This window comes from Nomascus leucogenys, chromosome 7b (assembly GCF_006542625.1).
Source record: "Nomascus leucogenys isolate Asia chromosome 7b, Asia_NLE_v1, whole genome shotgun sequence".
In the NCBI taxonomy this organism is placed as follows: domain Eukaryota; kingdom Metazoa; phylum Chordata; class Mammalia; order Primates; family Hylobatidae; genus Nomascus; species Nomascus leucogenys.
This window is the reverse complement of record NC_044387.1, coordinates 5099032-5123438: the sequence shown is the minus strand read 5'-3', so window position 1 is coordinate 5123438 and position 24407 is coordinate 5099032. Positions and strand designations below refer to the sequence as shown.

The window sequence follows — 24407 nt, the reverse complement described above, 5'->3', positions numbered from 1 at the left end:
CTAACTGGCAATTAAACATTTTCCAGACTTTTATGTTTTTGACAGCCTTGATCATTTCCTCCTTCCTGAAACTCTGGGGCTTCTGTGATACCACCTCTTCTGGCTCTCCTCATAAGCTAAGTGACCACCTTCCAGATCCCATCGCTGCTCCACTGCTCTTCACTGCCTACCTCCCTGCTAGGGGAGTTTCAGTTTACTCCCATAAACCAGCAACTCCCAAATCTGTATCTTCAGCCTAGACTTCTCCCACTATCTACTCTTTAGCAGCCTGCTGGAAATTGCCATCTAGACATTACATAGGCAACTCAAGCTCCACAGGTCCAGAATTTTCTCTCCTTAACCTGCTGCTCCCATTCACCAATCACCCAAGTTAGAACTAAGGAGTCATCTGTGACACCCCCTTGCCCTTCCTCCCATGTTGACATCCAGTAATTCATAAAGCTCTGCTGATTTTACTTTAAGTATTTCTTAAATCTGTCCCCAACCCCTTCACTAACAGGACCCTTCAGGAGCTCACAAAAGGTTTACTACATGAAGGAAGTCATAATTTCAATGAAGAGGCACTTCAGCTACCCATTATTAATTACCTTCTTTAGGTGATCAATATCTTCACTACCTTTCTGGATAGTTTCTTTTAATGTGTTGATCTTATTCAGTTTCTTCTTAAGGTGATTGCGACTATACTCAAGTTGAATATTAAGCCGAGTTTTTTGTTTTTCAAATTCTAATCTAGTATAATAAAGTCAAGCATTACAAGTGTAAACAGAAAACTTTGATTCCTTCTTAACTTTTTCTTATGGGAAATTTCAAACAAATATAAAAGTAAAAGGAATACTATAATGAACCCCCAAGTAGCTGTCACCCAACTTAATAATTATCAATTCATGGTCATTCTTGTTTCATCTATAACTCCACTAATTGCCCCTCTCACCACTGGCTTATTTGAAGCAAGTTCTAGACATGATGTAATTTCACCTGTAAGTATTTTTGTATATATCTCTAGAAGTGAAATGACTTTTAACTCATAGCCATAAAGTATTATGGCTAAAATACAATTCATTAATATCAAATTGCTGTCATTGCCAAATTTCCTTTTTAAAAATTTTCTTTTAGTCTGGGTGCAGTGGCTCATGCCCGTAATCCCAGCACTTTGGGAGGCCAAGGTGGCAGATCACTTGAGGTCAGGAGTTCGAGATCAGCCTGGCCAACATGGTGAAACCCCACCTGTACTAAAAATACAACAATTAGCCAGGCTTGGTGGCGCGTACCTGTAGTCCCAGCTACTCAGTAAGCTGAGGTGGCAAGAACTGCTTGAACCCGGGAGGCAGAGGTTGCAGTGAGTTGAGATCACACCACTGCACTCCAGCCTGGGTGACAAAGTGAGACTCCATCTCAAAAAAACAAAAGCAAAAACAAAAAAAATTCTTTAAAAAAAAAAGAAAAATTGATTGTTTGAATCAGTATCCACACATTGCATATGGATGATGTGTTGCTTAAATCTTTTATAATCTACAGATTTCCTCCCCTCTTTTTCTTTATGTGTTTATTCTTATTTAGTCTTTTCAAATAACTATTTTTTTTTTCTGAGACGGAGTCTCGCTCTGTTGCTGAGGCTGGAATGCAGTGATGTGATCTCAGCTCACTGCAACCTCCGCCCCCTGGGTTCAAACAATTCTCCTGCCTCAGCTTTCCTAGTAGCTGGGATTACAGGTGTGTGCTACCATGCCCGGCTAATTTTTGTATTTTTAATAGAGACAGGGTTTCGCCATGTTGGCCAGGCTGGTCTTGAACTCCCGACCTCAAGTGATCCACCTTCCTCTGCCTCCCAAAGTGCTGGAATTACAGGCGTAAGCCACCACACCTGGCCCAAATAACTATTCTTATATAAACACCAAACTTGGGAGCTTTCATTACTACTTTGCCAGCTTCATAAACTCCTCATAAAGAATTCCATTGTCAACTGTAGCTCATCCTTTCCATACTCACCCTGCCCCCTCCACACACCCTGCTAACAGAATCATTTGTTCAAGAAACATTTTTAAGTACTAACAGCTATTGTGCTAGATGCTGCTAATACAAAAACAACTATAACAATTAAAACATTAAAAACTATTTAATGAGAGGTTACTATATACCCGACACTTATAAAAGTTTTTACATGAATTAACTTACAAGTTGTAAAACTCTACTAGGTCAGTAATATTATCATCTTTATTTAACAGATGAGAAGACCAAGGAACAGAGAGTTAAGCAACTTGCCCAAGGCTACCCACTTAGTGGTAGAGCCAGGGATGACACACTCAGACAGGGGGACAATGGAATCCCTGCTCTTAATCTGTGACCACATTGCCTGTAGGAGAGGTTAAGAAATTTATTTGTGCCGCAGGAGGCAGACATACAGATGATGTAGAAGTGGAACGCTTCTTCACTTGGCTTTGGGGTGTCACACTACCCTGGCTTTCCTTTCCCCCAACTAGCTGCTCTTTTAATGGTTGTTTCTCATCTCTTCAACTTGCTAACATCTTGTAGGATCTCTTTTCCTTTCTTTTTTTTTTTTTTTTTTTTGACATGGAGTCTCGCTCTGTTACCCGGGCTGGAGTGCAGTGGCACGATCTCGGCTCACTGCAAGCTCCGCTTCCCGGGTTCACACCATTCTGCTGCCTCAGCCTCCCAAGTAGCTAGGACTACAGGCACCTGCCACCAGGCCCGGCTAATTTTTTGTATTTTTAGTAGAGACAGGGTTTCACCATGTTAGCCAGGATGGTCTCGATCGCCTGACCTCGTGATCTGCCCACCTCAGCCTCCCAGAGCTGGGATTACAGGCGTGAGCCACCGCGCCCGGCCGGATCTCTTCTCCTTTCTATCCACATTCATTCCGTTGTTGCTCTTGTGTAGTTACATGACTTTAAGTGCCATTTATATACGGACATTCCCAAAATTTATACCTCTAGCCTGGGCCTCTCCTTTGAACTCCTAACTTGTGTATTCAGCTACCCATTCTATACCGCTAATTGGATATCACAGACATTTAAAACTCAGTACCTAGAATACACAGTGAATAAGCTACTAGAAGTAACAGAGGATTTAGCAAAGTTACTAGATGTTAGATCAATCTAAAATTTGAGATTAGGCTGAGCATGGTGGCTCACACCTGTAATCCTGGGCACTTTGGAAGGCTGAGGTGGGCAGATCGCTTGATCCCAGGAATTGAAGACCAGCCTGGGCAACATGGCAAAACCCATCTCTACAAAAAATACAAAAATTAGCTGGGCATGTTGGCACACATCTGTGGTCCCAGCTACTTGGGAGGCTGAGGTGGGAAGATCACTTGAGCCCAGGAGGCAGAGGTTGCAGTGAGCCAAGATTGTGCCACTGCACTCCAGCCTAGGTGACAGAGTGAGACCCTGAATTAATAAAGATAAAATAAAATTTGAGATTATTTTTCTACACTAGTAGAAACCAACTAGCAAAAGCATCATAAAAACACATACTATTCACAAGAAAAAAATAAACCCTATAATTATCTAGAAATTAATAAGAAAACATAGATCTCTATGGGAAAAAACTCCAAAATTCTAATAAAGGATATAGATGATTAGAATAAATGGAGAGACATTCTATGTTTTTAGATGGGATGACAATATTTTGAAGGTATCAATTCTCCACAAATCTATCAATCCAATGCAATCTCAATTAGAATTCCATTTTGATTGTTTTTTGGGTTTTTTGGTTTTTTTTTGTTTTTTTTTTTTGAGACAGAGTCTTCCTCTGTCACCTAGGCTGGAATCTGGTGGAACGATCTTGGCTCACTGCAGCTTCTGCCTCCCAGGTTCAAGCAATTCTCTTGCCTCAGCCTCCTGAGTAGCTGGGACTACAGGCGCGTGCCACCACGCCCAGCTAATATTTGTATTTTTAGTAGAGATGATGTTTCGCCATGTTGCCCAGGCTAGTCTCAAACTCCTGAGCTCAGGTGATACGCCTGCCTCGAGCTCCCAAATTGTTAGGATTACAGATGTCAGCCACCGTGTCCAGCCTCCAGTTGGATTTTTGTGAGAACCTCAATAAACATTGTAATAGGCAGAATTATTTAGAAAGCAAGTCTAAATAAGAGGTCCAGGCTAGAGGTACAAATTTTGGGAATGTCTGTATATAAATATTACTTAAAGTCATATAACTAGACAAGTTCAAAGTTTACCTCAGAAGAAGAAATATGACAAGGTTAAAGAGGGGGCATTTTATGATGATGAATTAATTCATCAAAAAGACAGTGATCCCAAATATATATGCACCTAATAACAAGGCTTGAAAATACATTAAGTAAAATCTGGCTGGGCATGGTGGCTCATACCTGTAATCTCAGCACTTTGGGAGGTCGAGGTGCATGGATCACCTGAGGTCAGGAGTTTAAGACTAGCCTGGCCAACATGGCAAACTCCAAGAAACCAAGTGCTGGGATTACATGCATAAGCCACTGCACTCAGCCACAAATAATTCTTAGATTTGCTCTTGAGATAATTTTCTATATCTTGTAGGCATTCTCCATTCCTTTCATTCTTTTTTTCTCTTCTGTGTCTTTTCCTGTAGCCTATCTTCAAGCTTACTGATTCTTTCCTCTGCTTGATCCATTCTGCTGTTGACAGCCTCTAAGGAATTTTCCAGTTCAGCAAATGTATTTATCAGTTCCAGCATTTCAATCTCTTTGTTAAGCTTCTCTGATAAATTTCTGAGTTGCTTTTCTGTTATTTTGGAGATCACCAAGTTTCCCTAAAACTTCTATTTTAAGTTCTTGATCAGAGAGCTTGCCTACTAGTCTCACTAGGCTCAGTTACTGGCTCCTTGCTTTGTCTGTTTTGGGAGGTCATGGTTCCCCATTTGCTATTGTTTCTTGTGGATGTACATCTATCTCTTCACATTAAAGGATTATCTCTGTCTGGCTTGTTTTGTTTTTTTATTTGGTATGTTTGCTGAGAAATTTCTTTGCAATATACCTGTTGGGTACCTTTTCTTTTTTCCCCTCTGATAGACTCACTGCCTGCTTTTTGGCACCAGGTGATACCTTAAGCTCAGGTTTGCTTCAGCTCCAGCAAACTTTGGAGCGTTGCCTATCTTGCATGGGGGAGGTCCTAAAGGGGATATCCTGACAGTTTAGGAAGGCTGGCTACAGGCTGGTGCCCAGGGGACCTATGGAACCTACCTCTGTGTGGTGCTGCTGTGTGGTGCTGCTGAACAGCCACTCTAATTTGGTGTCTCCTTTGACCAAGTTACACATCAGTTTCCTGGACTGGGGATGCTAGTCCTGCTTCACTGCTTTGTCTGTCTGTCCTCAGGAACTTTTCTCCCTTCAGTGATACTTCCTATGGGCTGAGGCAGGGACAGGCCCCTTGCCAGGGAACCCAAGATGGTGAGGAAGCTGGTTGTCCACCTTGATCTCACTCTTTCCAGGGTAGTAACCATGAGTCAGGGGAAATTTTTCTGCACACTTGGTGCCTGACATATTGGGAGAAGGGCACCACAGATATAAGTCCAATTCTCTTACTGTCTGCAAGATTTTTCACTTCTCTGTGGCTTCAGGAACTGTCTCAGTCTTGTTTTTGGATTCTAGGATATTGCTGATGACAATCTCAGCACTGTGTATTTGTTTTTGGTTTTCTCTGGGAAGCAGTGAAGCCAGCTTGATTCTATTCTGACATTTTGGTGATATCACTGCCAAATTTGTATACTTTATTTTTCTTGTCTAACTTTATTGACTAGTATCTCTAGAATAATATTAGAAAATAGTGATACTGAGTATCTCTAATTTCTGACATTACTAGGAAGTGAAACCATGAAACCACAATGCTGATTTCTGAGATGTATTTTTTCAAATCATAGGTATCTTAACTATTCACATCTTAAGAATATTCAATCAAGAATAAATGCTGAATTTTGTCAAGTGTTTTTTCATCATCCTTAGAGTTGATCATATGATTTTTTCTTAATATGGTGGATTAAACAATAGATTTCCTGATACAGAACCATCCTTATAGTTCTGATATAAAGCCCACTAGATAATGGTACATTATTTTGTTGTTGTACTGCTGATTTGTATTTAACCTTGTTTTACTTGGTTATTTATAGGTGAGATTGATTTACGGTTTCTTACTGTATGTGTACTTTTTTGAATTTTGGAATCAGTATTATGTTCCTTTCATAAAAAGATGCATTTTTTCCTCTTCTACACTCTGAAACAGTTCTTTTTTTTTTTTTTTTTGAGACCGAGTCTCGCTCTGTCACCCAGGCTGCAGTGCACTGGCATGATCTCGGCTCACTGCAATTTCTGCCTCCTGGGTTCAAGCAATTCTCTGCCTCAGCCTCCAGAGGATCTGGGATTACAGGCAGCCACCACCACGTCAGACTAATTTTTGTATTTTTAGTAGTGATGGGGTTTTACCATCTTGGCCAGGCTGGTCTTGAACTCCTGACCTCGTGACCCACCCGCTTCAGTTGGCCTCCCAAAGTGTTGGGATTACAGGCGTGAGCCACCACACCCAGCCTGAAACAGTTTTAATATTGAACATCTGTTTAGATATTAAACACTGAAGTTACATGTGCCTTTAAAGTTTGCTGAGATAATTCACCTATGAAGCTATCTGTACCTGGTGTATTTGGCAATGGGGTGGGTAGGAAGCCTTTTTACTTTCTCTTCCTATTGTAACTGGCCATCTTAGATTTTTCTGTCTTGTTTGAGATAATTTTTGGTAATATATTATTTCTTGAAAATTACCACTTATTATCTACATATATTAATATTTACAGACAAGCAAATTATTGTCTTAGTCTTTTTTTTTCTTTTATTTTGAGACGGAATCTTGCTCTGTCACCCAGGCTCGAGTGCAGTGGCACGATCTCGGCTCACTGCAAGCTCCACCTCCTGGGTCACGCCATTCTCCTGCCTCAGCCTTCCGAGTAGCTGGGACTACAGGCGCCTGCCACCATGCCCAGCTAGTTTTTTGTATTTTTAGTAGAGACGGGGTTTCACCGTGTTAGCCAGGATGGTCTCAATCTCCTGAACTCGTGATCCGCCTGCCTTGGCCTCCCAAAGTGCTGGGATTACAGGCGTGAGCCACCGCACCTGGCCTATTGTCTTATTCTTTTAATAACAAGTATATGTGTAATTATGCCCCTATTCTCTTATTTTGTGTATTTATGCTTTCTCTCTTTAAAAAATTATGGAACAAAAAAGTTAGATCTCTTTGTAAGAATATAAATTTTTACTAGCTGTTTCTTTTTTCTTTTCTTTTTTTTGAGATGGAGTCTCACTCTGTCGTCCAGACTGGAGTGCAGTGGCGCAATCTTGGCTCACTGCAAGCTCCACCTCCTGGGTTCACACCATTCTCCTGCCTCAGCCTCCAGAGTAGCTGGGACTACAGGCACCTGCCACCACGCCCGGCTAGTTTTTGTTGCATTTTTAGTAGAGATGGGGTTTCACCATGTTAGCCAGTATGGTCTCGATCTCCTGACCTCGTGATCCGCCTGCCTTGGCTTCCCAAAGTGCTGGGATTACAAGCGTAAGCCACCGCGCCCGGCCTAGCTGTTTCTTGATGAAATGAAACTCAGGCATAATTCCTCTAAATTATGAAATAATAACTATTTTTATAAATATGTAAGCTCCTTACCAACATCTTTTTATAAAAATACCTTTTTTGATCAATTTCTTGTTGCCGTTTAACATGTTTGTTCTCAAATTCACGAATATTTTCCACGCCAATTTCTTCACAGAAGTGTTGGAAGATATCATCTTCTACCTTTTAAATTATTTTAAAACAATTGATTTAATAAGCAATTTTAAGAAATACATAATCTTAAATATGTTTTTCCCTCCAAGATTTTCCTGAATTAGGCCAAAAACTAATCCCACCAAGCATTACTGTATTCTGAGAAGCCAGTACTTTCTTTTCCTTTAATTCCATAAATTATGCCATCTACTTTCAAATTTCTTATTCAAAAAAATGAAGAAAGATTATAATTGGCCTTATTAAGTGTTTTGGCTTTATGAATGTTTAGTATAAAACTGGAAGAATTCCTTTTACTTTAGACCCACCAAAATATTACATTCCACGTGAATAAAGGAAAGATTCTTTATGTATGAGTAATACAATAGCACCTTTGCCAGTATAATAACAAGTGGAATGGGGCATAGAATTAAGAATGAAAAAGCCTTGGAAAAGCTAGAATGGGGAAATTCAACAAAGTAAAATTTAACCTCAATGTTTTAAAGCTCTGATTTTATGTATAGTTACAGCATGAGAAAGACCTATTTTAAGAACAGGACATTTTAAAAACTTTCAGATTTTAGTTGAATATACATTAAACATGAATGTGATATGACTGATGCAGTAGTAAGCTACAGTTAGCATGACTAGATAATCCAAGTCATGGAAAGTTACAGTTATAAACATAAAGACCCACAGTATACTGTACAGACAATATTTTGACATCATGCTCTGTTCAGGAGCATTGATAACATCCAGAGGATGGTTACCAGAGCTGGTCTTAAATCCATGGTAATGTGAAATGAATAAAGAAACTAGGGATATTTAACCTGGAAAAGAGATAACTAATTAGGAAGTAACATAAGTGTGGCTCCAAATCATGTGGTAAACGTCAGGCCTAAAAGCAGTGGGTGGAATTAATAGATTGGTGGTATAACAAATCACTTTCTAAGGATCAGAGACACCCCACAGCGGAATGAATTACATCAGAAAGTTTCTATCCCTTTATAAGCAGAAGCTAGGTGACCAAATTTTTATTGTCCTAGAGCCAAGAACTGTGCCTGACATAGAATAGGTGTTTTTTAAAAAAACTACTGAGTGAATAAATAACCTTAAAAGGTAAGCCGAATGACAGTTCTTTCCCTCACGGTATTAGGGAAGTGGGAGAAAAGAATGAGACTATAATTTTCACAATGGGCAAGGAGAGGATGGAGTGCAGAGGAGAGTAGGCACAGGTCACTGTCTCTTGAGGTAAGCAACAGAGGTTCTCAAAAAGCACAAGGAAATTAATTTAGCAAACCAGTAAAACTTAGCCTGCAACATTGTTGTTTCTGACAGGGCACTGTTACCTATCAACCTTTGCTTTAGCATATATTTAAGAAGCCCTAAATCTAGTATCTGGTCTAGAACTACATATACCATTTAGGAATAAATATAACATTCATGACCTTATCTATCTTTTCTTGAAATTCTTTAATTCTTCGTTGTCGTTCCTTGATTCCTTCACTCAACATAATACATTGAGACTCAATATTTAGTAGTTCACTTTGTAGCTGAGATTGTTCCTAATAACAAAAGAGAAAAAATTTTTTAACATGGCTGTTTTAGCTTTATATAGTGAAGCCAAAAATGTGATAGGTATCTTTTAGAATAAAAGAAGAATCTATGAGATAAGATGAATTCACCTGGATAAAAGGTTAAATACCACATAAATAATTAAGGGACTATAATATAATCTCAATCATGGGATAAAGTATCTAAAAATTGGCCAGGCACGGTGGCTGTAATCTTTGGGAGGCCAAGGTGGGCAGATCACCTGAAGTCAGGAGTTTGAGACCAGCCTGGCCAACATGGTGAAACCCCATCTCTACTAAAAAAATACAAAAATTACATGCCTGTAATCCCAGCTACTCGGGAGGCTGAGGCAGGAGGATCACTTGAACCTGGGAGATGGAGGTTGCAGCAAACAGAAATAAAGCCACTGCACTCCAGCCTGGGTGAGAGTGAGACTCTATCTCAGGAAAAAAAAAAAAAGTATCTAAAAATTACATGGAGCTATATAAATGTAATTCCTGAAATTCTATGTTCTGGGTCAAATGCCTATCATATTTTATGTAAGTCTGTATTACCTGGTAAAAAGCAACAAGGTGCTTCTTTTTAATAATCTCTAGTTCATTTTGTGAATATTTGAGTCGTGTTTGAGTTCCTTGTACCAGGGTCTGTATTTGTTTCAAATCTGTTTCTTTGCGGAGTGTCTTCATTAAATCCTAAAAAGAAAGTAAAATATGAGAATATTTTATGATAGAAAAGCACTTTAACTTTTCAAAGTGCTTTCATATGTAATAATTCACTGATTTTTACATACCACCACACCTGCACCTTACCTCCCCTTCCTCTGATAAGAGACTGGGCAATTAAGTACATTAGTGATCTGGAGTAACCAAAATGCCATACAGCTTCCTCAAAAAAACTAACACTGCCTAATAGGAAAGAATTGGGAATGGAAAATGAAGAGGGGTGTGTATATTCCATCCAACGCACATTAATGACATAAATAGGATCATGTAATTGCCTGGTTTTTAGTGCATCTTTACCTTTTGGCTTGCCTCTCTCATTCCCTTCTTCTTTCACTCACCTTATTACTCAACCAGATTAACTCCCTCAGACACTCTCTCCCATTGACTCCAGGTCTTTTTTTCTTTTTTTCTTTTTTGAGACAGAGTCTCGCTCTGTCGCCCAGGCTGGAGTGCAGTGGCACAATCTTGGCTCACTGCAAGCTCCGCCTCCAGGGTTCACGCCATTCTCCTGCCTCAGCCTCCCGAGTAGCTGGGACTACAGGTGCCCGCCAGCACACCCGGCTAATTTTTTGTATTATTAGTAGAGACAGGGTTTCATCGTGTTAGCCAGGATCATCTTGATCTCCTGATCTTGTGATCTGCCCGCCTCAGCCTCCCAAAGTGCTGGGATTACAGGCATGAGCCACCGCACCCGGCCGACTCCAGGTCTTTAGATAAACTCTTTCAACCAACTGCCAAGCAGAAACTCTGAATCTACCTATAACTTGGAAGTGCTTTCTCCAACCCCCAGCTCCCAGTTCTCCTGCCTTTCTGTACTTAACCAAGGTACATCTGACATGTATTGATTGATGTCTTAAGTCTCCTAAAACATATACAACCAAGCTGCAGCCTGGTGACCTGGGGCACACGTTCTCAGGACCTCGTGAGGCGGTGTCACAGGCATGTCCTTAACCTTGGCAAAACAAACTTCTAAATTGATTGAGACCTGTCTCAAGACACCTTCGGTTTACAATAAGATCGGGCACAAAATTACTTTCTCCAGATGTGCCGATACCATTTATTAAATAATCTATACTTTTCTCACTGAACTGAAACATCATCTTTGCTGAACATTAATTGTTAAGTATACTGGGCTCTATTTCTGGAACTCCTGTTGTTTCATTAACCTGTAAGGTACCTGTAAATAGCTATATCTTGAATTTAGTAAGATTACCATAACTTCTCATCTGAGGCTTTAGGCAGTCTAGTCCACAGGCAGTAAGGTTTGTTTGGGGAAAGGACTGTTACTGTCTTTGTTTCAAAGCTAAACTATAACCTAACTTCCTCCCAAAGTTAGTTTGGCCTAGGCCCAGGAATGAACAAGGACAACCTGGAGGTTAGAAGTGAGGCAGGGTCAGTTAAGTCAGATGTTTTTCACTGCCTCAGTTATAATTTTGCAATGGTCGTTCCATAACTTTAAATGATGACTATTGCAGTTTTCATAAATAATCTAGGTAAATGATTAAAATAATTAGGCAAATGTGATGGGATAAATACTTATAGACAAACTCATAATTTGGAATCTAAAGTTATATTAAATAGTAGATATTTCATTATTTGGGTATTTTCCAATAAAAATATATTGTAGGAAAACATTCTAAAAAAAAGGGTGTCCATTTCAAAAAGGTGAACAATTTTTGTCTAATTCAAAGCTTATTTAAAGGTTATGTATAAAACAAGGTAAAAGGAACCAGAAAATAAGAGAGAAGTAAAGAAAGTTATAAAAACAAAGAGGGTTTTTTTTCTGGTAAGAAAGCTTAAAGAGAAATAATTTTATATGAGAAAGAATCTTGTATAGTAAATTTAGTCCTAGAATAAAATGACTGGTTGTTTAAGAAAAAGGGATGTTCAGGACAAACCAGAAAGTTCAAGCATATCATGAGTAGCCTGTGTAAGTCACAATAAAAGGATTTATAGAAAAAAAAACAAAAAACTTTTAGATGATCAAGTTGTCTCTAATTAAAGGGAAATTATAATGGTCTTTCTAGAGATTGGGCTTGATGTAAAAAAATTATTCTTGCAACATGTGTACAAATAATCAGGCCCAGTATAATACAGCAATTCAGTACTACCATGACTTGTCTTTAGTAAAAATGGAAAACTGGAGAGAGAAAAATTATGTTTCAAAAACTAGTACACCTGTTGTTAGATTCTAGTTTTGCCTAATGCTTTCGAATTTTTACAGTTTGGACTAAATTCTAATTTTTCTTGGTTACAAGTCTTCAAAATAATGTTTTCAATTTTTTTTCCTTCTTTTTTCCCCATTTTCCCTAATTTGGAGTCGCTGAAAACTAAGCTGTGCTTTTCGTAAAGCCCTACAAACTGAAGCTAGACAACTTAAACTTCAGAAGAAAATAACAGCAACCTATTTATGTACATAAGTCACTTTCATACCTGCCTACTAATGTATGGACTTCAGAGTAATGTGGCCTATATTGATTTTCCAGGATTGTTCTTTTGTTTCTTGTTGTTCTTCCTTCCTTCCCCTATTTTCACAGGACATGAGAAAATCAGCTTTCCTAGTATCCTGGAACCTACTCATCTAGAAATAAACCATCCTAGCCATGAGAGATCACATGAAACCTGAGACCAGAGACTCATTTTCCTCTAAAATGCTTTCTCCAAAATATTTTTAAGAAGAAAAGGGGGGAAATGTGAAAGGAAAATAAATCTAAGGGCTCCAAAATCACTAAGCTAAAGGGAAAAGTCAAGCTGGGAACTGCTTAGAGGAAACCTGCCTTCTGTTCTATTCAGAGTCCCCCCTCTGCTCACCAAGATAAACGCATATCTGACTGCCTCCTTTGGAGAGGCTTAATCAGAAACTCAAAATAATGCAACCATTTGTCTCTTATCTACCTATGACCTGGAAGCCCCCTCTCTGTTTCGAGTTATCCTGCCTTTGCTTACAGTTGTCTTGCCTTTTCCAGAGCGAATCAATATTCATCTTACATATGTTGATTGACGTCTCATTTCTCCCTAAAATGTATAAAACCAAACTGTGCTCTGACCACCTTGGGCACATGCTGTCAGGACCTCCTGAGACTGTGTCATGGATGTGCGTCCTCAACCTTGGCAAAATAAACTTTCTAAATTAACTGAGATCTGTCTCAGATATTCAAGGTTCACACTTCCAAGACTACATTGAATAGTGATAACAGATAACTGTCTATTTCTTGATTTTAACTAAAATGATTTCAGTGTTTTCACCATTTAAGCAATTATTTCTGTTCAAGTAAGAGCCATTTATTTTATTTAAATAATTTCCACTAATTCGTCTTTTACTTAGTAGTATTTTAACTAGGTCTGGCTGCTGAATTTTATTAAATGCCTTTTCTACATATGATGACATGACTTTTCTCCTGCCTTTAATTCATTAATATAATAGATTGTGATGATCACTTCAACTACCCATGTATTTCACAAATACCCATGTATTTGTGAAATAAATTCTATCTAGTCAGATGTATTATTTTACTACAGTGCTCAATTCTCTAATACTGACATTTTATTTAGATATTATATATTTATACTCATAAGGGAAGTCAGTTTTTAGTTTTATTTTTTGTACTATATATTTTATATTAGTTATACTGCCTTTATAAAATAAGCTGGAAAGTTTCCATCTTTTTTATATATTACATAGAACTAAGCTGTAAACTCATCTGGTCCCAGAGGTTATTTTTGGTTTTTACTTGTGGTAAAACATACGTAACATAAAATTTACCATCGTTACCATTTTTATTTGGCTAGTCAAGCATAGTTGTGAGATCTTTACCATTTCTAAGTGTACAGTTCAGTAGTGTTTAAGTATATCCACATTGTGTGCAAGCAATCTCCAGATCGCTTCATCTTGCAAAACTGAAACTCTGTCTCAATTAAACAACAACTCATTCTCTCCTCTTCTCCAGCCACTGGCAACCACTGGTCTCCTTTCTGTCTCTATGAATTTGACTACGCTAGGTACCTCATGTTAGTGGAATCACAGTATTTGTCCTCAAGTTTCATCTATGTTGTAGCATATGCCACAATTTCTTCCCTTTTTAATGCTGAATAATATTCCATTGTATGTATATACCACATTCTGTTTATCCATTCATCTGTTGATTGACACCTGGATTGCTTCTACCTTTTGGCTATTGTGAATAATGCTGCTATGAACATGGGTGTATAAATCTCTTTTTGAGACCCTGCTTTCTTGTTTTGGGTATATGCCCAACATATTCACAGGTTTCTGGGGTGACAAAAAAAAAGAATTGCTGGATCATATGGTAATTCTATTTTTGATTTTTTGAGAAGCCATCATACCACTTTCCATAATATGATACACCATTTTATATTCCTGAAGTCTTTTTTCAGTGTAGATCACAGTGGCATTAAATATATATATTTTTTTTCCTCACACAAAACTAGTTAGACTGATGCCATGACTCAATAATGGATCTAATTTTCAGCTCCTTAGTACAATGGCTTTGATCCTCATGTTTGCTTTTCCCTTGGTGCAATATTGCTGCTGCATCTTGACTGCGTTCCAGTCAGGAGGAAGAAATGCAGAACACCAAAACTTTCATTTATATCTCACTGAAAACTTGTCACATGGCCAGCCCTAGCTATAAGGCAACTTGTGAAATTAAGTTGTTTTTGTTTTTCACAATCTTGTAATACAGTCTAGAAAGGAAGGAAACTGTGGATGGGGATTAGGCCAGCAAACCACAGCACTGCCTATCTTTTCAAACATTTCACTTTTTTTTGTTCAATCTTGGTAATTTATATTTTCTAAAAAATATCCATTTCTTCCAGATTTTCAATTTTTAAAGCTATACAGTTATTTGCATGTAGGATTCTTTTAAAATTATTTTAATGTTTTCATTCCTGATCATGTATGTTTGCTTCTAGCTTTTTTTTCCTTCATTAGGATTGCAGTTTATCTAGTCTTTCAAAAGCACTAGTTTTTAGATCTGTTCCTTTTCTATTTTGAGTTGTTTTCTACGAAATTAATGTCAGCTTTAACAAAATTTCCTAGCCTGGGTATGGTGGCTCATGCTTGTAATCCCAGCACTTTGGGAGGCCAAGTCAGGCAGATCACAAGGTCAGGAGTTCCAGACCAGCCTGGCCAGCATGGTGAAACCCCGTCTCTACTAAAAATGCAAAAAATTAGCTGGGCATGGTGGTGCGTGCCTGTAATCCCAGTTACTCGGCAGGCTGAGGCAGGAGAATTGCTTGAACCCGGGAGGCAGAGGTTGCAGTGAGCCAAGATCACTCACTGTACTCTAGCCTGGGCAACAGAGTGAGACTCTGTCTCAAAAACAAAATAAATTTCTTTGTATAACTTTTGTTATTTTGTGGGTATTCTAATTCTGTTATTTTTATTTATTTTTAAATAGAGATGGGATCTTACCATGTTGTCCAGGCTGGTCTCGAACTCCTGGGCTCAAGTGATCCTCCTGCCTTGACTTCCCAAAGTGCTGAGATTACAGGCAAAAGCCACCACGCCTGGCCAGTTGTTCTAATTGCTTTCCTTTTTTTTTTTTTTTGAGACAGGGTCTCAGGCTGAAGTACAGTGGCAATGATCACTGCTCACTGCAGCCTTGACCTCCCAGACTTAAGTGATCCTCCTGCCAAGTAGCTGGGACTACAGGTGCATGCCACCACTCCTGGCTAATTTTTTAATTTTTTATTTTTTGTAGAGAAGAGGTCTCACTATGTTGCCCAGTCTGTGGTTCCTCTATTTTTTTTTAAAGTGACTAATAAGTTCCCTTATATTTTTCTTTCTTCTTTAGTAATGTAGACATTTTCCTCTTGATGTAGCTTTTACTGTGTCTCAAAGATAATGGTAGGAAGTATATTTCTATTCATCATTTTTTAAATATTTTGTAATTTGCCTCTGGATTACTTCCTTAATCCCAAAACTATCTACAAGTACACTTCTTAATTTCTATAGAAACAAATATTATTTTGGTCACTATTTCTTATTTCATTAAATTATGATCTAGGTGACCTATAAAAAGCTCTACTTTTAAAAAACTATTGAGGTTTCCATTGTGGCCGAGCATATGATCAATTTTCATAAATGTTTAATGGATATTTTTAACAGTATCTCACATTTATTGAGCACTTACTGTTCTATGCAATTTACATTTATTAACCAACTTAATCCTCTTAATGCTACGAAATAGATGTTATTATTATCCCCATTATACTGATGAGGAAACTAAAGCATAAAAGCGTGTAACTTACTCAGAAGTCACTCTGCTGAAATGTTCCACTATATTTTTATTTTTATTAAGAAGTAGTTTCAAGCCTTCTTTTCCCTAATTCAACCAAACTAAACACTTAACCTTTCCTTCTAAGAGTGATTTTCCAACTCCTGAGTTATCTTTTCCATTCTATTAAAAAAAATTAGTCTCACTCTAAATATTAACATTTAGGTGCTATGTGCTGCAAACATTTATAATGGAAATCTTTGTCTTATGTTACATATAATCTTCTCTATTCAATTAAATTATAAGTACTTACTGAAAGCTTACTACACATAAGGATGTTTAACCTTAAAGTTCATATTGTCTGATTTTATTACTTTTGTTTTCTTTTTGTTTGCATTTGTCAGGTAAGCATCCCATTATTTTTCAACATTCAGGTTTTTTTCTTTTTTCTTTTCTTTTTTTTTTTTTTTTTTTTTTTGAGAGTCTTGCCTTGTTGCCCAGGCTGGAGTGAAGCGGCATGATCTTGGCTCGCTGCAACCTCTGCCTCCCAGTTCAAGCGATTCTCCTGCCTCAGCCTCCTGAGTAGGTGCGTGCCACCAAGCCCAGCTAATTTTTGTATTTTTAGTAGAGACAGGGTTTCACTATGTTGGCCAGGCTGGTCTCGATCACTTGAACCCCTGGCCTCAACTGATCCACCCACCTTGGCCTCCCAAAGTGTTGGCATTACAGGCGTGAGCCACCATGCCCAGCCTCAACATTCAGTTTTAAAATGACTTCTTGTAAATAACACTCACTTTTTAAATCTATGAGTCTTGATCTTTTAATGAGAGACTTAAATCTACTCACGTTTACCGTAATCACTGACATACAAAAATTTCATTTCTTCCATCTTACTTTTGTTTTATTCTTTTCACTCATTTTTATTGGTTTTCTATTTGTCCCTGTGTTAGCTTGGTATACTTTTTAACACTCTAGTCCCTCCTGTCCCCCTGCACCCAACATACATACGGTCTTTAGAATATTCTAACTTCCTCTCCTCACAGATGAGACTTTTGGAACACATTGACCTTTCTCTCCACTTCTAATTCCTTGACTTTGCTGAGTTAGTTTAGCACTATTCGTTTATTATAATTAGGTCTATTCTAATTCATGTGTTGCTTAGAGTACTTTCCTTTTTCTTTTTACCTTTTTTTTTTTTTTTCTTTGAGACAGATTCTTGCTCTGGAGTGAATTCTTGGCTGGAGTGCAGTGGCGCAATCTGGGCTCCCTGCAACCTCTACCTCCTGGGTGCAAGCGAGTCTCCTGCCCCAGCTTCCCAAGTAGCTGGGTTCACAGGTTCAGGCCACCACATCCAGCTAGTTTTTGTATTTTTAGTAGAGACAGGGTTTCACCATGCTGGCCAGGCTGGACTTAAACTCCTTCCTGGCCTCAAGTGATCCACCAGCCTCAGCCTCCCAAAATGCTGGGATTACAGGTATGAGCTATTGCTCCCAGCCTCTTAAGAGTACTTTCTCTAGTATTTTTGTCACATGGAGTATGTGGATGACAATCTGAATTTGCTTATTGGCAGATCCTCGAAAGGTAAATAATATCTTGGTTGTAGTCCTCTTCCTTTTAGCTATTATTCCATAGTCCCATCCAGTTTTGCAGTCTGATACGAGCTTTTTTTTTGTTTAAACGTATAAGGAATTTTTCTTGAAGGGCAGGTAGCTTAGCATTGCTTCTATAACCTATAGGTTAAGGAGTTACACCCAGATCGGTGTTATTGTGGGCCCTTTCTCACCAAACGTACATGAAACTCTGTGTGTCCTTTCAACTGGTCAAAGTTGATCCTTAGAGTAATTTTCTTGTTTTTAATTTAATTTTCTCTTTCTCTGTGTTCTTTTCCTCCTTTCAAGAATTTATTAGTCTCACATCAAGTTTCCTGAGTCTATCTACTAGTAGTCTCTATTTTCCTCATACTTCATCTTTGTAATTTTGTTACCCTAATTGAGATGCTTCTTCCACTTAAGTCTGCCAGGTTACAAATTTGGTTCTCAGCAATGACATGCTTTCCCTTCAATTCATCTACTACATTTTACAGTTAAGAAATATGTTTTTGGCCAGAGCTTGTGGCTTATACCTATAGTTCCAGCACTTTGGGAAGCCAAAGTGGGAGGACTGCTTAAGGCCAGGAGTTCAAGACCAGCCTGGTCAATATAACAAGGCCCTGTCGCTACAAAAAATTTAAAAAAAAAAAGAAATTAGCAGGGCCTGGTGGTACACCCCTGTAGTCCCAGCTACTTGGGTGGCTGAGGTGGAAGGATCCCTTGAACCCAGGAGTTCAAGGTTACACTGAGCTATGATGGCACCACTGCCCTCTAGCCTGGGTGATGGAGCAAGGACTGTCTCTTTAAACAAACAAACAAACAAACAAAAGAAGTACTTTTTTTTTTTTTTGAGATGGAGTTTTGTCCTGTTGGCCAGGCTGATCTAGAACTCCTGACCTCAGGTGATCCTGAGGCCTTGGCCTCCCAAAATGCTGTGATTACAGGCGTGAGCTACCATGCCTGGCCAGAAGTATGTTTTTTAGTCCTAGAAAATCTTTTTGTGCGTTGGGGATTGGCAGGGGAAGGATGACACTATACTAAATTTCCTTAATGCTCCGTTACTTTTTTTGTTCAAGTTATTGCCTGGCTCCTAGAACACCTCAGATACGTTTATGTATTTCTTTGCCCACTGAGGATCGTGTCTGAGTATTAAAGTACCCTAAATCACAGCACCCCACAAGGATTTTCTATACCTGAGGGTCAGTAATTACAAGAGAAGACTGTCAGTACCACCCTGAGACACAGACCACCCTGAGGCAGAGGAAAAGATACCTCTCTGGTATCCCTGGACTCTTCCAAACTCAGGAATAGGGAGGCCACAAACTTCCTGCTAAGCTCATATTTAGCTTCATGGGGTTCAAGAAGACCAGGCATCCTCACATGGGACAAATGTTTAACTTACCCCCAGATTCTGCTATGTCCTGATTCTTACCCAAGCACTCTTCACATCAAAAGAGACGAAGCCCTATATCAGCTTTTCCCAGCAGCCTCCCTCAGAACCCAACACATCATTCCCACCTAGCTACCACCTGGTTCAGGTTGTGACACACAGATGGAACCTTAGCATGGACATGGATGGGAAGCAAGATTCACTTTAAGTTGGCATCTTCCCAGAACTTTCTCTGTGCCTAAGCCTAAATTTGTTAAAATCTTTAAAAGCTGAATATTTCTATACCTTAGATTAAAACATAAAATGTAGTCTTATGCTTCAGAAAAAGATGAAAATTAGTCAAGTAACCTTGCCAAAATATATGCTTGAATCAACCAAGGAAGAAAACTAAATAGAAACAATAAATAAGCAATCTGAAAGCATTCTATATTGATTTAGCATCTGTAAAATTTGGCTTCAATAAATAAGGGAATTACAATATTCAACAAATGATACTTTTATAAAATGCTAAGTCAGTTGGTAAAAATAAAGCTGGATCCCCAGTCATCAAAATAAATTCCAGATGAATAAAAAATATAAATGTTAAAAACACAAAAGCACTAGAAGGATTATTGAACTTCTTTTGTGATCTTCAGAAAGAATTTGGTCTTTCTAAGCATAACACATCCTAAAATCCAGAAGTTATAAAAGATTAAATTTGGCTACATAAAGATTAAAAATGCACGTATGACAAAAAGAACAAAGTCAATGCGAAAGAGATACTCGGCAATTAAAAAGGAATAAACTTTTGATACATACAACATGAATCTCAAAAATACTAAGCTAAGTGAAGAAAACATAACACAAAAGACTACTGACTGTATGAATCCTTTATATGAAAGTCTAGAAGAGGAAAAACTATAATGACAGAAAGTAGATTGGGTTGTGAGGCCCCAAGGGGTCCAGAAGAGGGGACTGAGTAAAAGGAACCCAAAGGAATTTTGGGGGGTGAAGAAAATGTTCTACATCATGAGTGCAGTGATGGTTACGTGACTACATACATTTGTCAAAACTTACTAAATTATACTTAAAATGGGTGACTGTTATTGTATATAAATTATATTCCAACTGAAGCTGACTAAAAAGTCAAATGAAAAAATGTTTACAACACATGACTAAGGACTAATTTACTTAATACAAATAATTCTTAAAATAGTAATGAAATAAGAAACAATGTACTAGAAAAATGTGCAGAGAAAATAAGCAGTTCACAGAAGGAAAAATTACAGAGGACCATTAAATTCATGAGGAAATGCCCAACCTCAGTTATACTTTAAGAAATGCCTATCAGGCCGGGCACAGTGGCTCACGACTGTAATCCCAGCACTTTGGGAGGCCAAGGCAGGCGGATCACCTGAGGTCAGGAGTTCAAGACCAGCCTGACCAACATGGAGAAACCCCATCTCTACTAAAAATACAAAATTAGCTGGGCATGGTGGCACATGCCTGTAATCCCAGCTACTCAGGAGGCTGAGGCAGGAGAATCACTTGAACCCGGGAGGTGGAGGTTGTGGTGAGCCAAGATTGTGCCATGGCACTCCAGCCTGGGCAACAAGAGCGAAACTCTGTCTCAAAACAAACAAACAAACAAACAAAAACTTGTTGCAGACACTATTTATAGCAACAGTCTATCATAAAACAAAGAAAATAGAAAAAATAATACATACACTTGCACACACAAAGAAAATTTCTGGAAGCTATGTATCAAACTGTGTTTAGTAAATACCACTGAGATATACGGAAGAGAGTAAGGGAAAGATTTTTATTTTTTATTTTTATTTCATTCTGCATTATTTGAACTCTTAAACTATAGAATTGGCACTGTTATTATAAAAAACCCACCTAGTTGAAAAACACAATTATTATACTTAGTATATTACAACTTTTATGGCATGGATTTACCTTTAGCTCTTGGATTTTCTGGCTTCGTCTGTCTCTTAGATTCTTTAACTCTTTCTCATCCCAGCATCTAGCCTTGTATTTTAAGTCACTTGACCCTCCAGAGATCACTCCAGACTTTAAAAATAATGTTCCATCAAGAGCTACTGTCTGTAAAATTAAAAATATTTTGCCCTGGAGAAATGTACATAAAGATACAAATAAAGACATAATGTGGCAATTTTTAAAGCTAAGAATAAAACATATGAGAAAAGCCACTTACTGAACTTTACTAATAAAATATCTAGTTTATGAAGAGACCCCAAACAATAAACAAACCACAAATATAAAACCCATTTTACTAAGGCCCAAAGCAATTCTAGGCAATAAATTATTGATTTAGTCTTATATCAATATCTGGGTTGGTTCCAATTTTTCCTATTATACACAATGGTTCAGTGAATAAAGCTTGTACACACATCATTTCATACACATGTAAGCTAATCTACATGCTAAGTTCCTCAAAGGTACAAGTGAGAGAACTGCCCTTCACAGAACTGGTATAAATTTAGGTTCCCACAGCAGTGAACAGAAGAGTCTCTTTCCCCATAAAGTGTTACTAAACATTTTGATGTTGGTCAATCTGACAGGTGAAAATAGTACCTCAGTGTAATTTTAATGGGTATTTCCCATACGAGTGAGGTTGCATTTTCATGTTTAAGAATTATTATATTTCCTTTTATGAAAACAAGTTTGTTCATATCCTTGCCCATTTTCCCACTATATTATTGTTCTTTTCCATAGTGATTTGTAAGAACATCTGCTCTTTACTATGAGCTACAAATATTTTCCCCAGTTTGCCATTTTTCTTTTGATTTTTCTTATGGTAGTCTTTGCCATGTAGAACTCTTTGTTAGGTGAATTCATTCATCTTTTATAGCTTTTGGGTTTTTTGTCATATTGGAAAAGCCTTCCTGTCTCTGAGATTAAGAAAAAATTTCCCAGGCCAGGAGTGGTGGCTCATGCCTGTAACCCCGGCACTTTGGGAGGCCAAGGCAGGCAGATCACTTGAGGTCAGGAGTTTGAGACGAGCCTGGCCAACATGGTGAAACCTCATCTCTACTGAAAATACAAAAATTAGCCGGGTGTGGTGGTGGACACCTGTAATCCCAGCTACTCGGGAGGCTGAGGCACGAGAATCGCTTGAACCTGGGAGGCAGAGGTTGCAGTAAGCAGAGATCGCACCACCGCACTCCAGCCTGGGTGACAGAGCAAGACTCCATTTCAAAAAAAAAAAAGAAAAGAAAAGAAAAAATTTCCCATGGTTTCTCTTAGAAATTTTAAGGTTTTACTTTTTAAATTAACATTTCTAATTCATCTGGAATTTATCCTGATACAAGGAATGAGTTTTAGATTAACTATATTTTATTCCAGGTGGTAACCAGCAAAGTGGTACCCTGCACTTTATTCACTATTGTTTAATATGTGCAATTTTGGAAAAAATAATCTTTTCACAAATTTTCCAGCTACTTACTGACATTTTTCTGGGTCTGTTTTTTGCTTCACCATATTAAAAGGGCACAGTATAAATAGATCTTTCTATAACATATATGTTTTAGAGTAACAACCAACCAGTCTATAGGAGAAGAAAATAAATAATTGTATCTCTGGTTAAGTGGAACAGATAGAATAATTACATTTATGTAAAGAGATTCAGGATTTTTAAATTTTGGTACATAAATTTTTTAAATATGTTAAAACTGAGTTGTCACTAAAATATGGTGCCCAAACTATAGCTAGCAGAATTGATGTAATTCATATTTGTAGTTTACAGATACTGTATGTAGTTTATACATACTATAGTTTATAAGTAAACAAGTAAACCAAAATATTTAATACTACTTGCAATGTTTGACTAAAGAAAATTCTATAACATGGTATCAAGTATATAGAAAACCAAAAGCACAAATTGCAGATGATTCACCAGATGATTTCTGTGAAAATGTGACATCTATCCAATTGTTTGATCCAATCTAAAACACAGAGAAAATTCTTTCAAAGTTCCTGAGATATAATTAAGATACAAATAAGATACATCTGATTAAAATTTTGAAATACTGATAAAAATAAGATACAACCTAAAGGGGTAAAGATGTTATTGTGAACAAGATAGAAACCATAAATATTTTTTATATGAAGGAATAAGCAATCATATCTTCATGTGACTTCTTTGACTATACAAATCTTCAAATATCAACTCTATGAAATATACAAATATACAAAAGTCAATGTTAGTGCAGTTAATTAGGCAGCAAAATAAGAAAAATACTTAATAACTTACTACCCTAGCTTAAATTTAACATGTAGAACTCAATGACAATGATTACATTATGCTTAAGATTATTGATCAGAAACACCAAAATGTATGAAAAATTAATCATGTTAGATAAGTCAATAAATTTAACACTGGAAATCTTCATGTCTCATTAAGAAGTGCCTGCTTTTTGTTAATTTGCAATTCTGGACATTCCAGATTAAATGTGTTAATTGACTAGTAAGTAATAAAATTACTACCAGTTTTTGAGAGCTATTTGCCAGGCACTATAATAGCATTTTTCATGTTATTACTTAATTTAATTCTCATAACCCTATAAAATAGGTAATATTATTTCCCCAATTTTAGATGAGAAAACTAAAACTAGAGGTTTAGAAACTTCCCTAAAGTCACATAATTAGTTACTAAGTAGCATCACTGGTCTTACTTTATAGCTTATACCCTTAAGCATTATGTTATACGTCATCATAAATGTAGTTTTTAAAAAAAAAACTGCGTTAGATTATTTGAGTTTAACATTGCTCAACTAAATACAAATATAACTAAATACTCTCTATTCAACTGAGAGTAAAATAGTACTTATTTTTAAGACCAAAATTATTCCCTCAAGATACTTGTATTTAGTAATCTCATTTCAATTGTGTTTTCTAGAAATTCAAATATGTTAAACCTTGAATATGCAAAAGGACGGTTAGTATCTCCACTAAAGTATGGAAGAATTAACCCACATTGTAAAATAAATACCCAAAATCTTTCCTGGTATTCAAAACCACAGGTACCATATCCAGGGTCCATATAAGGTTCAAAACAACAACAATAACAACAACAACAACTAACTGCTTTAGGATATTATTAAAATAAATCTAATTTCCAAAATTATAATTTATGA

General features: G+C 37.4%; 1 protein-coding gene across 2 annotated transcripts in view; it reads right to left on the bottom strand.

Annotated features, from left to right (window-relative positions):
• SMC1B (structural maintenance of chromosomes 1B) overlaps window positions 1–24407 on the bottom strand; it is a 70147-nt gene that overhangs the window by 18512 nt on the left and 27228 nt on the right. For both annotated transcript variants that reach the window (XM_003281264.4, XM_030815380.1), the window contains exons 12-16: window positions 21208–21354; window positions 9881–10018; window positions 9200–9316; window positions 7678–7784; window positions 588–729 (exon numbers count right to left, since the gene is read on the bottom strand). In XM_003281264.4, coding sequence (XP_003281312.2) covers window positions 588–729; window positions 7678–7784; window positions 9200–9316; window positions 9881–10018; window positions 21208–21354 — 651 coding nt within the window. The remainder of the gene's footprint in view (window positions 1–587; window positions 730–7677; window positions 7785–9199; window positions 9317–9880; window positions 10019–21207; window positions 21355–24407) is intronic.